General features: G+C 52.1%; 1 protein-coding gene across 2 annotated transcripts in view; it reads right to left on the bottom strand.

Annotated features, from left to right (window-relative positions):
* Window positions 1–16,823, bottom strand: part of FGFR1 (fibroblast growth factor receptor 1) — a 74,349-nt gene that overhangs the window by 18,079 nt on the left and 39,447 nt on the right. For both annotated transcript variants that reach the window (XM_045003601.1, XM_045003602.1), the window contains 4 exons: window positions 15,604–15,779; window positions 10,026–10,149; window positions 3,755–3,945; window positions 1,379–1,523 (listed from right to left, as the gene is read on the bottom strand). In XM_045003601.1, the coding sequence (XP_044859536.1) occupies window positions 1,379–1,523; window positions 3,755–3,945; window positions 10,026–10,149; window positions 15,604–15,779 (636 nt within the window). The remainder of the gene's footprint in view (window positions 1–1,378; window positions 1,524–3,754; window positions 3,946–10,025; window positions 10,150–15,603; window positions 15,780–16,823) is intronic.

The raw sequence follows: 16,823 nt of genomic DNA, 5'->3' as shown, positions 1-16,823 counted from the left end.
AGCAGAGAGCCTCAGAGAAGGCATTAGAGGGAGTCCAAGTCTTTTGTGTTATACCCCACTGCAGAGAAGCAGCCACCATCTCCTGTTCAGATCCCAGAACTCTGAACGGGGCAGGTCTGACAAGGGAGAAGTGGCTGATAACGGAGAAAGTTTTTGTATGAAAAGCACCACCAGGCGCACCCCAAAAACTTCCTGCAGCTGCCGGTTATCAGGCCTTGTCAGGGAAAGGGAAGCAGCATGCACAGGGCATGGCTGAGCCAGACCCATGCCAGGGCAGGAGCACAACCTGCCCGCAGAGGGCTCATGCAGAGGAAATAGCACCCGTCACTGCAACCCCAGCACCCAGGGGCCAGGTTCCTCCTCAGGGCAAGGCCAGGCCTACTGATGCTCAAACTGCCACAGGGGGTCAGTGTGGGGGGCGGGAAAGGGGGAGACAGCAGCATGAGGCATGGAGGCTGCAGCTGACCCACCACTTTCCCCAATTTATTATTGGTTAACTTAGTTCTATTTGTGAGGGCTCGGGGGACAAAGGGGACCAGGAACCTCCTTCATGGTCCTCTTCTTTCACCTCACTATCAAAGGCCCAGCGCTTCCACTCACGATGGCTTTAGAACCAGTCCGTGCTGCCCTGGGGCTGGCGAGAAGGGCCTGAGAGCTCCTCTGCCTCCATAGGCTGCAATCCCCGCTCCCAAACTCCCTCCAGGTGCTGCCATGTGGCACTGTGACACCGCCACCCAGGACACCCGCTGCATCCCCTCTTCCACTGAAACCAAGGGCAGCTGCTTGGGAGCCAGAGGCCTGGGGGGTTCCTAGAAACACTGTTATCGCCCTGGGCTAAGGCATCGGCACTTTGGTCAGCCGGTGTGGGGACACAGGGAATGGGAAACACTGGCATTGCCTGAGAGGACAGAACCGGCCTGTTCTAGTCGGACTAAACTACTGGTTACACGTAAATCAGAGATATGCATTGCCTCGGCCAGGGAGAGAGCGGGTGGGCATGGCCACCAATTCTGAACTGTCCCAAGGTGGGGAGCGGCAGGGCCCTGGCACCAAGCAGAGAGGGCACACGCTTCTGCCAGCTCCAGCATGGGAGACAGCATTAAATTACCTCCTTGCTTTGGATTCTCACCAGCAGGAGCCGCTCAGGGAGGTGCAGCATCAGACACCCTGGGGACGGGTTGAGTCCTAACTTGTCACCAGGGCACAGTGGCTGAGAGCACTGCCCTTGCTGGGTGTCTAGCTGGGTGACTGGCAGGCTCCGTGCTTTCCTCAGGTGGGGAGGAAAGGGAAAGCCCAGGCTCTCTCCCGGGCTGCAATGCATAGTTCATCAGATATGGAAATGAGGTGGGGAAAGGACAGCAGAAAGAGGAGTATGTACCTTCGAGAACTGTCAACCATGCAGAGTGATGGGAGATCCCAATAGAATTACCCGCCAAACATGTATACTCCCCAGCATCCTCAAATGAGACATTCCTTAAGTGAAGGACTTCCATTTCTTTGTCTGTTGTGTTAACTCCAGCCGTCTAGAAGAAAACAAATGGAAGCAAAAAACGGACAAGCAAACGACATGAGATCTTCTAGGAACCAAGGTGGAGGAGGGGGGAGGAACGTGCCCTGGTGTCTCATTTGCCAGACCCCCGGGTAGCAGAGAGAGACCACTGTAGACCTGTTAAAGAGACCCTTAGGACGACCTTTGATCCAGGCTGACCTAAGGAGATGTTTGTTAAAACCCTTCACCAAACTGAATTTCCTGCCCATCTGAACATGCTGGTGATGGGCTGCATGGAAAAATGGACCTCAGGAAGAAGGGGCCGGCTTAGTTTCATGCGACAAAACTGCACAAGGGGAGGCGATGGGATTGCAGAGAAACATGATGGAAGACAACATAGCTGAAGGAGTGGGTTTTGGGTAGGGAGGTGACAGATTGTGAGATGGAGGGGAGAACACAACACTGTATTGTCACAGTCAGATCTGGTGCATAGATCGAGGTTTCAAAGCAAGGAGACATGAGCAAAATATGGCTGAATCACGTCTTTATTTTGGAGGGGATCTAACTCAGCAAAGATCTCAAGCCCAGATGCGCTGGAAAAGACGCAGCTGGAGCGAGAAGTGACAGCTTGTGTTTCACCGGGAAGATGCTGAGATGGTTTAGATGCACCTATCCAATGTGTTTTGCTAATACAGTGAGAGCGCGCAGGGGAGAAACATCCAGGAGGGGAAGGCGGGCAAGCGACACAGAGCACAAAACTAAACTGGCCACTGCGAGTATTTTTCCATGGCTTGTGGCACCAGAAATATAGCAGAAACAAGAGAGCCCAGAGTTTTGTTTTCCACCACTAGGGACTGACTGTCCAAGTAAGATCCCAGTTGGTGTTCTTCAGTTTACCTTTTGCCATGGGTCTGGTGACAGTGAGCCACGCAGACTGGTTAGCCTCGCCAATATAATTGGAAACCTTACAAATATACTCCCCGCTCTCGGCCTCTGTCACATTATACAGGGTCAGCACCTCCGCATCAGAGCTATTAATTCCTGAATGCTAGAACAAACCAACAACACAGGAGTCACATTGACACAGTTGGACATTGCAGCCCCAAGATCAACATAAATCATATCATCAGTGCCTTGCCCAGAAGCCGAATCAAGGAGCGACTAGCGCAAGTCCTCTGTGCCCCATCTCCCATATCAAGCAGTGGTGGTGTCTGTTTGCAGCAGTGCAAGGGTCTGATAACAAGCCAGACACACACAGCCCGGAGGTACCTATAGGTTTAACGAAGAAGGGCTTGTGCACTGAAACAGCTGACCGATGCACTGGCTTATGACAATTTGGTGACCAGTGCAGGAAGTCAGCAACAGCACAACCTTTCTCCCCTGAGCTCACCTGAGCTATTATCTTGCTTTCTACATTGAATTAACACACAGGCACCCCCAGAGCTTTCTACATTGAATTAACACACAGGCACCCCCAGAGCTCTCAGATGAATGAACATGCCCTGCTTTACAAGGAACAGATTCAGGGTGGGGTACCAAGGTGGCCATGAAACCACTGGATAAAGGGCACAGTGAGTTGCTTTAAGAGGTGGCACAGACTGGTGTTAGGTACAACACAGCAGAGAGATGTGTGCAAGGCAGGGTTGCATCAGCTGCTTCTGCTCTCTGCTGTGCAGCAACTTGGCTCTCTTGAAGTGGGATTCCAAGCCTGTGGTGGAGGCTAAGGGAGCCGGGCTCACCTGAGCTATTATCTTGCTTTCTACATTCGCTATTTTAAAAATAACAATTCACGGAATAGGAGTGACCCTCCCCCAGCCCGCTGCATCTCTGAGCATGCAGATCCAAGGGCCACTGAATGCTTCACTGACAGTCTGTTCCTGGGCCAGTTAAGACAACCCCACTCTCTGCTCCCCACATCACTCTACACCAATGTATTTAGTCCAACTTGGTGCTTCGGGGAGGGCATCTCTCATCCGCATTCTGCTGAAAAGACCAGCACCTTCCTGTCCTACCCACCCACTATCTTCTGCTCCAGGCTTTGCAGGGAGGAAAGAACAGGAGAAGGCTCTGAATGTCCCATCGTCTTGGCTCAGCTGGTCAGGAGACTGGTATCTAACCCAGTCTGAATGGTAGCAAACATCATCCCTCTGCCATGTTCCTGATATGCCAGTTCCATCCCAAATGGCTTCCTCCCCCAATTCATCTCTACCTCCCGGCTCATCCTGCAAAGGAAACCAAACGGGCCCACCCAGAATGAGACGTTACCTTCAGGATCTGCACGTAGGGTAAGTTATCGGGTCCAATCTTGCTGCCATTGACCTCTATGTGCTTCAGCCACTGGATGTGGGGCTGTGGGTCGCTGTAAACTTTGCACACAAACTCCACATTGCTGCCGAGGGCCACGGTCTTGTTAGCGGGCAGCCCAGCTTGGAGGATGGGCCGGTGAGGTGATCTCTCTGCAAGACATGGCAAGAGAGGGGATGGTCTCACAAAACCAGGGCGCCAAGTCCAGCGGGCTACTAAAGAGCAGCTCTGGGTGACCTGGACATCGCTCTCAATCTCACACACATACACTTTGCTAGAGAAATTATCTTTTCTTGGCTACATTTTTTACAATGCTGCTTGCAACCCTGTAGATTCTATTACTTGATGAGGACTCATGGCTGGGATTCTACATAAAAAGACTAGTCTTAGCACATCATTGGCTACGTCTCTGTCCACCCCCTGTCCCAAACTTGCATCCCACCCCCACCCCCACGCAACGCACTCCTCCCAGAGCCTGCTCGAGAGCTCAGATAGGGGAGGGCACCTCCTGAGTGACAGCACAGCAGTGGGGGCATAGAGTATTTAGCATCACTCCCTCTTTTGCTTCCTCTCCCGCCGCCTGAGAAGAGCTTGCTGCCCACTGGACTGGGCCCATAGGGATCTAGTTAATTATCAGGCGGGTTTGACCTGGTGTCTGGCTATTGGTGGAAGCAGGCCATTTAAATCTACCTAGGTAGCTACTTTTTGACACCTCTTCTGTGTGTGCAAAGTGAGAGGAGGCAGAAGTAGAAGTGCCAGAGATCCCTGAAGTCCACTCAACTTTGCTATTGATTTTACATGGAAGGTGGTCAGATGCCCAGGTGATGGATGGCAGTATAAAACCGTAAGACAGACAGACAGACAGACCACGGCAACAGGACAAGAGGCCAGCCCAGAGCCCTGGGAGCAGCATGACCCATAACCTCACTCTATGGGCCAACAATACAAGTGAGGCAACACAGAGCTACTGAAAACACAGGCCTACCCCCAGCCTCCAGAACAAAACCGCCACGCTCGGCCAGAGCACGAAGTAGGCCCTAACCCAAGCCCGTATGCGGGCAGGGACACAGTCCCAGTCCCTTGCTCTCTCTCGTGCTGCTCAGGGTCAGAAAGCAAGCAAGCATGAACAAGACAGATGTGGATTCGAAGCGAACTCAGCTTCCCAGAAACAAAGAGAGTTAGGCACATGGCAGCAGCAGGGAAAGGCCCTGCCGCCAGCCACTGCCTTCGCATCTTCACTCGGGAGGTGACAACACAGGGATTAAGGGGTTATTTTTTCATGGCGAGTGGCTGGAGCCAAGATCTTTTTCATCCCAGCCAGTCACTTATTAAAAATACGAAGGGAAAGCTTCACCGGCTGCCTTCCTCTTTAATCCCTCTCACTAAGGAACCTTGACGAGCGGCCCCCTGTATCCTAAAATCATACTCCAGTTCCCGAAGTAAATATCACAGGACCGGCGCAGCCCCTGCCAAGAGCTCCCCTCTGCTTGCACTCACATCCGCCTTGAATTACACTGCACACTTTCTGCAGTGCCTCACCACTGCCCCCTCTGACGATGCGAGCAGGCCTCAGCCTGTTTCCTGTCCCGAACACCACTTGAGGCCTAGCTGGAGGTTTACAGCCAGGGCTGATCACTGAGGCGGGAGTTAGGAAGAGGCCAAGCGACAGTTGGTTTCTCTGACAAGGGGGGAAAGAAAGGACAAAGCTGATGATTTAGAACCCCAGCTCTGGTGGGAGCTGTCAAGGACAGGCCCGTGCCTCTAACCAATGCAGCAGCCACCCTAGCAGGTGCCTAGAGATGCTGCAGGTAGCACCTGGAAGCCAGCCTGGCTCACTGTGGCTCCCTCCACACTTGAATTTCCACCTGGGAAGGGTGCAAAGGGAAGAGTTGTTTTAATTCATAGTGAACTCCCATTCTGCCCTCTGATCTCTTGCAATTGCCATTCTGCCTGGTGCCAGAGAGGAGGGGAGGCGGGCACAGCTTCCCAAGGGCAGGAGAACGAGGCTGGCAGGGAATACAGGTGTATCTCGGAAGGAGATACGTACCACGTACGGACACTGTGCGGAGGTAATGGTGGCCTCTGTTCAGTGAAGCTTCTTGGAAGAAAGGGGATGGAGGAGACTATGGGCCTGATTGCAATGGGATACAAGGTAAATGCTGGTAAACCATTGCAGCAAGTGGGAGTGCGGACACTGTAGGGATTCGAGGCCTGCTCTCCTATGCACACTTTGCTTTCACCACCCATCCTCTAGCGCGCAAAGCACACTCACTAACATGCAGCTCCTACCACCACAGATATTCCCTCTGACTCTAGCCCTTTGCCTGCAAACCAAGTCTGCATCAGAGCCCAGGCTTTGCCTCTCCTCCAGCAAGGGAACAGCAGCACAAAGGAGATGAAATACATCAAGCACTAGCAGTTCTGAGCAGCAAGAGCTGTGGTGGCTGATTTTATGATTCCGTGTTCGCTCATTGCCTTGATAGCCAGGCCCGCAAGGAACAGTCCCTCCAATGGAGCAGCACTGGCAGTGCCATCACATGTGTCCCCTTGAAAGCAGAAGGTGGGCAAAGGATTAGCTTTGGACCAGACAGGAGTGAGAAGATGACAGGATCTGCCTGGAGTCTGGCTGGTGATATTCCAGCTGAGATCTCACTGCACTCAGTGCTGGGTGTCTGGGATTTCCTGCCACTTGCCACCTGGCTGGAATCGGGTCCCTTTTCCCATATGTAGCCAGGATGAAATGGAAGTGCCGCTATGCTGCATTGTAGGTGTCAGTGCATGGGGCCGGGCCTGGATACTTGGTGACCAAGCCTTCCTGAGCTGGGGCATTGCACGGAAGGATTCACATGGGGCTCCTAGGGGCAGGGCTGGCCACTAACCTCCAAAGGGATTTCCAACAACAGGGGCCCCAAAAGTCCCTTATGAAACCAAACTAAAAAAGCCACCCACCCAGTTCTGACTAGTGACTTTCGGCGCAGAGGGCAGTTCCATTCCATCAGTCTTACAACAAAAGGGCAAAGGGAAATCAAGCAGGGAGGAGACCTTTCCTTCCCAAGGATGGACAAGAGGGCATCGCAACCCCACACAGATGACTCTCCCCCCAATGCCCTCCTGGGCCTGAAGCCAAGCAAAGGATCAGGCGAAAGGCCAGACCGAGAGAACCCCTGGTTTGCTCCTGGGGCCAGCAGAAGCCGGAGGAAATGCCGCTGCTCCAGAGAACAGCCACCGGTGCACTGTGTGGTGAATGGGGCGGATCACCCTCCCCAGCATGAACAGAAACCGAGCGTTTGCCAAGTGGGGAGGGGGCACAGACAGGTGAAATTCTTGTCAGGGAACGTGGGGGAGGGGGATAAACATGGCTACCTATTCATCCGAGGTCAAAGGTCAAACAAACCCAATGAGGACCTAGCCGATTAACAAAGAGGCTGCCACTGCGGTGAGTGAGCATTAAGAAACCCCTTTGTTCCCACTGCTGACTATTCCCTTCAGTTTGCTCAGTGTAATCAAATTAAATCACATTTTTAATGGTTCATTTACTGGCATTTAGAGCAGCTCCACATGTGCAACTGCACAGACCAGCCTTCCCAGCTGGGAATTAAGGCTCATATGGTGATTAAAAAAAAAAAAAAAAAAAAAAGGTTCTGTCTGGACGACAAAATTATTTTAACTAAAATTTAAAAAAACAAAACTAAAAACCAAACCAGCAGCTCTGAGGCCAGGCCATCCCTCCCATCCCCCAAGGGAGACAAGCTGAGCTCTCGGGAGACAGAAGAGATGAGTCTGATTATAGTTGGGGCAAGTGACAATTAAAAGGGGGAAGCAGAGTCCATCCAACTGTTTAGGTGCTTATGTAGCTCCTGGCAGTGCAGTATCTGAGTGCCACCGAGTAACAACAATTCCACAAACAAGCTCTCTTGCCCACCTGCCGGTTTAGAAACTGGGGGAGGTCGCTGATTGAATTGTAATGCAAGGGAGCAGACCCATACAGGCAAGGAGCTTGTGGAGGGGAAGCTGAGCTGACGAAAAGGACTTTGCATTTGGTTCAGAGCACTGCGAGGCCCGCAGGTTCTTCTTCACCCTGATGGGAGCCCTCACTGGAGGCGTTTGGGTGCCTTCCTGGATTAGTCAGACTGGGGTTTGCATTCCCCTCCCAGAGGTAAGACAGCCACTGGGAGCTCGCTGACTGTGACACTGTGCTCGGGTATAACTCACCGCCAGGCTGCAACACCCCAGCCTCCTTTGGGGAAGTGAACATAACAACATAAGAACAGCCACACTGGGTCAGACCTAAGGTCCATCCAGCCCAGTATCCTGTCTACCGACAGAGGCCAATGCCAGGTGCCCCAGAGGGAGTGAACCTAACAGGCAATGATCAAGTGATCTCTCTCCTGCCATCCGTCTCCATCCTCTGACAAACAGAGGCTAGGGACACCATTCCTTACCCATCCTGGCTAATAGCCATTAATGGACTTAACCTCCATGAATTTATCCAGTTCTCTTTTAAACCCTGTTATAGTCCTAGCCTTCACAACCTCCTCAGGCAAGGAGTTCCACAGGTTGACTGTGCACTGTGTGAAGAACAACTTCCTTTTATTTGTTTTAAACCTGCTGCACATTAATTTCATTTGGTGGCCCCTAGTTCTTATATTATGGGAACAAGTAAATAACTTTTCCTTATTCACTTTCTCCACACCACTCATGATTTTATAGACCTCTATCATATCCCCCCTTAGTCTCCTCTTTTCCAAGCTGAAAAGTCCTAGCCTCTTTAATCTCTCCTCATATGGGACCCGTTCCAAACCCCTAATCATTTTAGTTGCCCTTTTCTGAATCTTTTCTAATGCCAGTATATCTTTTTTGAGATGAGGAGACCACATCTGTATGCAGTATTCAAGATGTGGGCATAGCATGGATATTCTCCGTCTTATTCTCTATTCCTTTTTTAATGATTCCTAACATCCTGTTTGCTTTTTTGACTGCATGGATGTCTTCAGAGAACTGTCCATGATGACTCCAAGATCTCTTTCCTGAATACCGGTAGTTGTAGCTAAATTAGCCCTCATCATACTGTATGTATAGTTGAGGTTATTTTTTCCAATGTGCATTTATCCACATTAAATTTAATTTGCCATTTTGTTGCCCAATCACTTAGTTTTGTGAGATCTTTTTGAAGTTCTTCACAGTCTGCTTCGGTCTTAACTATCTTGAGCAGTTTAGTATCATCTGCAAACTTTGCCACCTCACAGTTTCCCCCTTTCTCCAGATCATTTATGAATAAGTTGAATAAGATTGGTCCTAGGACTGAGCCTTGGGGAACACCACTAGTTACCCCTCTCCATTCTGAAAATTTACCATTTATTGCTACCCTTTGTTCCCTGTCTTTTAACCAGTTCTCAATCCATGAAAGGACCTTCCCTCTTATCCCATGACAACTTAATTTACGTAAGAGCCTTTGGTGGGGACCTTGTCAAAGGCTTTCTGGAAATCTAAGTACACTATGTCCACTGGATCCCCCTTGTCCACATGTTTGTTGACCCACAAGATCCAACCTCTTCTTGGCCTGCAGCCGGCTGGAAAGGACTCGCTCCAGTGTCTCAGGCTAAGCAGCAGTGCAGAACTCCACCCCACCCCAGGACTGCCCTCCAGTGTCCGGTTGGGATAGCAGCTCAAGTCCTGACATGGGCCCAAAGAGGAGACAGCAACCAGCTGACACCTCACCTGAGAGGTGGGCTGAAATCTGACAACGGTCACCGATTCCAAACGCCACATACAGCGAGGTGCCTAGAGCTAATTATAGAGCTTTGAGCAATTCCTTTCCACAGGGATGTGCTAAGGTTTCTCTTGTCCTGGACCCAGAACTCCTTTCTCCCAACTGGGGCCTCAGTCCCAGAGCTCAGGTTCCCAGCATTGCCACTGTTTCCCCAGTCTTCGAGTCAGCCTCCGCAATCCCCACCCAGAGCCCTACAAGAGCATCCCTGGGCTGCAGAATGTCATGTGCACGGCTACAGCGGAAGGGGAGCCGAATCGTTCCGGTGGCCAACAAGCTGTTGAAAAGGCAGGCAGCCTGCTTGCCAGAGAGGCGCTGCTGAACAGAATAGGACCTCAAGGGAGCCCCGTCCTCTGCACAGCCATGACCCCTTGTGCTACATTTATGGTTTGCATCACTGGTTTCCCAGGGACATACGTTTCCAATTTCCCTTCTTAACCCTCTGCCCAGCTCAGCCTTTCTCACCCACTACATCGAGCTGGTAAGTGTGGTTGATGCTCCCATATTTGTTCTCCACGATGCAGGTGTAGTTGCCTTTATCAGACGGCACCACTGAGTCCATGATGATGCTCCAGGTTGCGTAGCGGACCTAAGGAGGCAGGAGACACGACAAAGCCAGTTCAATGTGGTTATCGGCACAGAGCTTTATCATCTGCCTACTCCAAATGGTGTGGGGAGGAATTAGGGGCCCCAGACCATGCCAGGGCTGCGTTTGATAGAACACATGCCCTCTAATTCCAGAGCACGTCAAAGCCATCTCTGACCCCTGGGCCTCGTGTTCTAGGCAGGCCATAAATTTCGGCTCAAGGTCACCTTTACCCATTGCTACAGGGGACGGTAATCACTCCCAGCTGTCCCAGGACAGACGCAACACAGAGCCATCTGCATCTGGAAACATGATGTCAATGGAGTTTGATGGGCTGGCATTGACTGCAGGAAACCCCTCTCCAGACAGCCTCAACCTGCTCTCCCGCCCGCAGCGTCATGGGAGCAGAATCTCACCGCTCCAAACTGTCCCGCGTCTCCCAGAACAGACTGCCCTGGCCTGTGCTACTCCCATGTCACCCGGATAAGTGCTCCTCCCTAGCCAGTCCCCACTCCCACGCAGGAATCAATTCCCAGTTCAGCAGACTGGACAGAGCCTGGGTATCGGGGCACATCCCTGAGTCACCCCCCCGCAGCCCCCTGACTTTATCCCCTTTTGTGGGCACTCCTCTTCCCACCCTCGCCCCCAGGGCCAGCATCTCCACACCTGACTGCAGGGAGCTCTCTGTCACATGAGCCCCTGAGTGGAAACAGGGATTAAAAAGCATGCAGGTGAGCAAGGGTCCTCCTGCTGATGTTCCCAGGGGGCTTCATGAGACTGTAGGCCAGACTCTACCCCATGCAATTCACAACACTGCAGCAAGCTCTGAACAGCTCAGCATGCTCCAGGCAGGGTAGCTGAGACACATGCACTGTTGCAATTGCAGTATCTTGGAGCAGCAAAACTGTTTCCTGTCCTCCCAGCCCCAAAGCATCCCAGATCTCGGCTGTTTGGCTTGGAGAGGGTGAGAGGTGACAAGAAGGAGTTTTACTGTGGATGTACCATGCTGGACTAGCGTCTCCGCTACCGTTTCCTGGGCCCTGGAAGCTGAGCTCCCTCTACTCAACATGGCCACGTTCACTCCTGAATAAAACCACCTTTGTCACTGCTGGATGAAAGCAGGATCCCAAGAGGCAGCTTCTCCTATTGAGGCCTTCTCTGATACCAGCTTCATGCTGGTGCTGCTGCATTCCTGGCTCCAAGCTGGATTCCAGCCCCATTATCCCACCTCCCCATCTGGGCATTGCATTGTGTGCCCAGGCCTTCACCTTCCAATTACAGCCACTGTGCCATTGTCAGAGTCAGCTCACAGAAACAGTCCGGGGCAGCAGGAGCTTCCCACAGCACAAGGACACAACGCAGAGCATTTGGGTGTCAATGAACTGAGCCCTATGCGCCTCTCTAGCCTCTCCAGGCACTGTCACTGCAGAAATGCCATATGGTAGCAGAGTGATTTAGGGTGGCATTTGGGGAATGGAGAAGCATTTTCTGCCTGTGCTTATTGAAAAACTGGCTTGCCCTGGGAGAAGGTGCTGGCTGGCCTCGGTTCTGTCCTGAAGCCTTTCTGGTTACAACTGTTGTGAGTCACAATTTATACAGTTGTGTCTTTTGCCCCCAGGTAGTCACGGACTTCATGTGAACAGCACCACTGAAAGGCAGCCGGCACTAGCCTAAGAGGGCAGGGTCCGGGGAGACCAGCCAGGAGATGAAGCACCACCCCATTGCTATGGAAAGTGACCAGGCATCTAGCATTCAAAGTCATTTACAAGAGACACTTCCCTCCCCTGCACCATGAACAGCCCAGGGATCAAAACCTCCTGGCACGATGGGACTTTCTCCAAAAGGTGCAAGGCTGAGTCGGCCCTGCTGGGATTTGAACTTTGGAAGCCCAGTTGCTTCAACAGTGATGCATGAGAGGAAGACTGCCCTTGGGTTAAGGACACTGGAGGGGAGCTCAGAAAGCTGGGATTCTTATTCCCAGCTCTGGGTGATCTTGGGCTACCCTATGCCTCAGTTTTCCATCTGTAAAAAGGGCTACGAGTACTTTCTTTCTCTCACCCTGTGTCTCGTCTATTTAAATGGTCGGGAAGGGCAGGAGCACCCTTACTATGTGCATGTATGGGCAGCACTTGGCACAGTGGGGCCCCGATCTCAGAAATAATAATAATGACAAACCTAATATAGGAGGAACTGGGAGGGAAGGGTGGTGTCACCGATGAAGGGGTTTTCCTCGGAGTCCCATGAGCTCCAGGAGGGTCGGACTGAAAGCGTACAATTCCAGGGTGTTACAAGGATGAAATCTTACTAACAAATGCCAAGGAGACTCTCCTGGTATTCATGCCATGCCCGTTCCCTGCCTGAAAGGCCAGTCTCCCGCTCACCTTTGATTCCTTAGGACCAGCCAGGGGACTCTTTGAGCAGATAGCACCGCCCCAGCATGTAATAAAGTGAGCTTAGCAGTGTCATGATGTGGCTGATTTCCTGGGGTTTGTGCCAGCGCCTTGCTGGACCCTAATGGGACATGGGCCAATAGCTGGATTTCATTTGCACAATCATGTGCGTGAGTCAGTGGCCAGTGAATAATCAAACTGCTAGCTGGAGGGGAGCGCAGAGCAGAGGGCTGACTCAGAGAGTCTCTCTCGCAGGAGAGGGCAAGGTCTCCTGGGAGACCTGAGGCTCCTATCCCAAGCACAGGGAAACACACTACTTGAGGTTGCAGCTGCTGCCACCAGGTTACCATATTGGCCACACAACGTCTCTGCGGCTGGGAAATCACCTCCCACAACAGATCTCCGGCTTATCTGTTTCCTTCCCTGCAGCCCCAAACAGGGAGCTCCCACTGTGCTCTGGAGGAGCTGACACAGGTGGGAATCCTTGTCTCCAGCAGAGAAAGGCTAATTCAATAGCACACAAAGCCATCCAGCTGCTCTAGAAGTTTTTCAAGGCCCAATACATGGGCCAACTCAGCCAGGCAAAACCAAAATGTGGTTGCTACAAATGACTAAGGAAAACGAGAGTGCATCAATGGAGCCTGATTTCACTTTAACAGGAAAGAGTAATTATCATCTGAAAATGACACAGAACCTTCTTCAAATTGCTTTGATTCAGGAGGAATGAGGGTAATTATTTGATGCATGAATCATGGATTGTGTCTCATTAAAGCCACTATTGATTCCTCCTGAGAGACCTTGACCAACACTTCAGTTTTAAAAAGAGAAGGAAAAAAGGACAGTTCTTCCCTCTGGCTACTTCGGGAGGAGTATTATGGATGCAGGAGTCTATGCAGTGGAGCTGTGGTGGCAGCTCTGAATCATTCAGCACTGAAACACGTTGTTCTCCGGGCAACCAAAGGAGGAGCGTCAAAACCAGGCAGCAGAACGCCCACACCCACTGCCAGAAAGCCTTTCCCTTCTCCAGCCACTCACGGTAGCTTTAAAGATGACAGGGAAATGCTCCCCTAGCAATCACAGGGTAAGCTGTGCCCTCCAATATTGTACAATAGCGACTGCTAGAAAGAAATCAGAGCAAAAAGTGCTCTCTCTCTTTTGGCTGTCGGACTCCAGCACTGGCCATCCAGGGAGCCTGCATAGCGCTCCCAGGTCCTCTCCTGCTTTGATTTGAACTCAGAGCCCCAAACAACAGCTTTGTTACAAGGGAAAGGAAACAGTGAGATACCAGCCCCACACTCCTTGGAGAGCTCCAGAGTCCAAGGCTCCATTCATCTGCTTCAGTTCACTCCCAGACAGCACATCCCTAGCAAACAACAAACCTGCATCGGAGCCAAGTGGCCTGTCCTGCTCTTCCTAAGGGAGCCAAGTATCCAGGAGTGAATTATGGCCCGAGAGCTGGGCCTGGTAGACTTTCCCAAGAAACCTGTCAGCCTGGGGCCCCTACTGCTTCTGCTGGCCATATTGTTGCCCTGTAATAAAATCATCCCCTGCAGCAACTGGGCTTGTCCTATAACAGCCCTGCTGTGGGAAGAGCCCAGAGAATTCCCTGGAGTATCACAAATGAGGGGGAGAATCTGATGCAGTTTGTGTGCAGATCAATACATCAGGGGAGCAAAAAACCCCAATGTCAAAGCTGGGCAAGAGAGACTCATTTTGGCCCTTCTTCCATCTCCATCCCTGATAACGCATACTAGCGCAAGCTTGACCCATCAGCAGGTCACCCTCACAGGTCTGTTTTGTAACCTGAATGTTACAGGGGCCCATCTGTCCCTGCTGGGAGACTGCAGCCCAAAGGAGCAGCCTTCCCGGTGCATGCTAATCTGCAACACCCAATCACTTTCCCCCCCAAAGCAATGGTTTCAGTCTAGGTTCTTATCTGACTTCTCTTCCTGTAGCTTGGGAGGTGCCAAGATACATTTAGAGATGCAGCCTCACCATACCCCTGGGAGATGGAGAAGGTTTGTTACCCCCATTTCACAGGTAGGGGAACTGAGGAACAGAGAGGTTACGTGACTTGCCCAAGGTAACACGGGGAGCCTGTAACAGAGACAGAGAGTTGAACCCAGAGCTCCAGAGGCCCAGTCCAGTGCCTCCACCACATGTCCATCTTTCCTCCTCCTCAATGCACTTTTCAATAAGACTTATTTGTACCAGAAGCCCAGCACTCACAACCCAACCAGCATCACCCCAGCACCACTCCCACAATGCTCCACCCTGAAACAACAACCGAGCACACACATATATTCCCCCTTGCAGTGACAGTCCAGTGCACAGGCAGCCCCGTGCTCACAAAGTATTCTACATCACCACCGCCCTGCACAAAGCTTATTCACAAGCAACCCTACAATAACAAACCTATGCACACATATCCAGTGGGGACAGAATCCAATACATTTTCAAGAAGGAGGCGTTTTGTATTCAGGTTCCCAAGGGATTATTATAAACAGCAAAGGGGAGACAAATCATTTTAGAAAGTTAGAGAAATGTCTCCCTGGGACCATTGCCCCCCACTTTATAATCCTGCAGGCTGTTGAGCGACCGGCATTGAGAGACCTTCCCCTCCCAACCTACCTGGACATACAAGAGAGATGCTGCTGCTTTATCCAGAACAGGATACATGGGCCCAATCCTCAGCAGGTGTAGGGTAGCAGAACTCCATTGCAGGCAATGGAGCTGTGCGGCAGGCAGTGAAATGAGGCCAGTTTACCCCAGCTGAGAACCTGGCCCTAAAGAGAAAGGCTGACCCTAGAAGAACAAGAGCCCCCGGGGGGACATTCAGGACTGCCCACTTTTGTGCAGCTCTTTTCACCATGATACTGGGAGCCTGGGGCTGGAACTTGGTGCCTATTCACTGCAGTGGTAGGTGCACTAAGAATGCCCAAGACCCAAATGCTCCTGGGCACTGCCTGGCAGAGCCCGTTAGCTTCAGTCAGAGAAAATCCCACAGCCTCCGTGCTCCAGACCAATCCATACCCCCTATCTGCACAGCACCCCCATTCCTGCTCACCTTGTATCCACCGATGCGGTGGTCGGGCTTGAACTCCTTGCCGTTCTTCAGCCAGCGCAGCGTGGGGCTGGGCGTCCCGCTCGACGGGCACTTGAACTTCACCGTTTTGGCAGCTGGGACAGCATGGAGCTTCTTCTCCATCTTCTCGGGGTATGTCCAGTAGGGAGCCACAGCCACTGGGCAGAGAGAGGCGAGTCAGCATGGGGGAGGACTCTGGCACACTGGCACTGGGACCTCACAACGGGCCATATGGGCTTGGAACTTCCCCTGCAGGCTGCACAATGCCCCCAGTGCAATGGGGCACACTGAGAAAGATGCCGTCCCTCTGCCCCAGCCCCGGCTCCTGGCTTAGGGAAAGAACAGACTCTGGTGGCTGCAAAGGGGTTTGTTGTAAAAATGGCTGTGAAGGAGAGGAGGGGCCAACACAGCCAAAGGGAGAGCCAGGGAGGTTCAAGAGCTGTCACCTGCACTAGTATCAGTTCTTTCTAGAGCCCCTCTCAGCTGGATGAGCAGCCGGGCCCCGTTAACAGGCCACCGGCTGTCTGCAGTGCAACCCGGGCCCCAGCCAGCAGCCTGTCCCAGGGCGAGATCGTGGCTCCAGTTGCCTACAAAGTCTTTGATCACTTGTGTCACACGGTCACCGGAGACGCCTGTCCTGCACCCGGGGATACGCTCCCTTCCAGCCCCAATTATGCTATTCAGATGGGACCAGGACTCCTCCGTGGCTGGATTTGCCTTGTGAGCTTGGAGGCAGAATCTGCAGCTGCTAATCTGAGCGTGATTGCAGTAGGAGGGTTTGGTGGACAGGGAAGGGGCAGGACACGTTTCAGGCAAGGGAAGGAGACACACAGTATTTTAGCAGCACCCTTATCGAAACTCAGGCCTTGTCTACCTGGGGAAACTTACTGGCATAATTATACTGGGATAATTAGACCACTATAGTTAGGGCACTATAACTCCCCCAGTGGACACTCATTCTGGAAAATTATACCAGTGAGTTATACCAGAATAACTCCAGCAGGAGCCTTCTCCCAGTATAATTATGCCAGTCCATTTCCCCAGGTAGACACACCCCTAAGTGGGATATTGGCAACACCAGGAAGCTAGAGGTTTACCTGGCCTGCCCAGTTGGTGGGTCTCTGCCCTCCCACAGCCCTTGCGTTCTCCAGGTGGGACTGACTGGAGCAGGAGTGACTTCCCAGAACAAGCTGCTGGCCTTT

This window comes from Mauremys mutica, chromosome 2 (assembly GCF_020497125.1).
Source record: "Mauremys mutica isolate MM-2020 ecotype Southern chromosome 2, ASM2049712v1, whole genome shotgun sequence".
NCBI lineage: Eukaryota > Metazoa > Chordata > Testudines > Geoemydidae > Mauremys > Mauremys mutica.
This window is presented reverse-complemented; position numbering and strand designations above follow the sequence as displayed.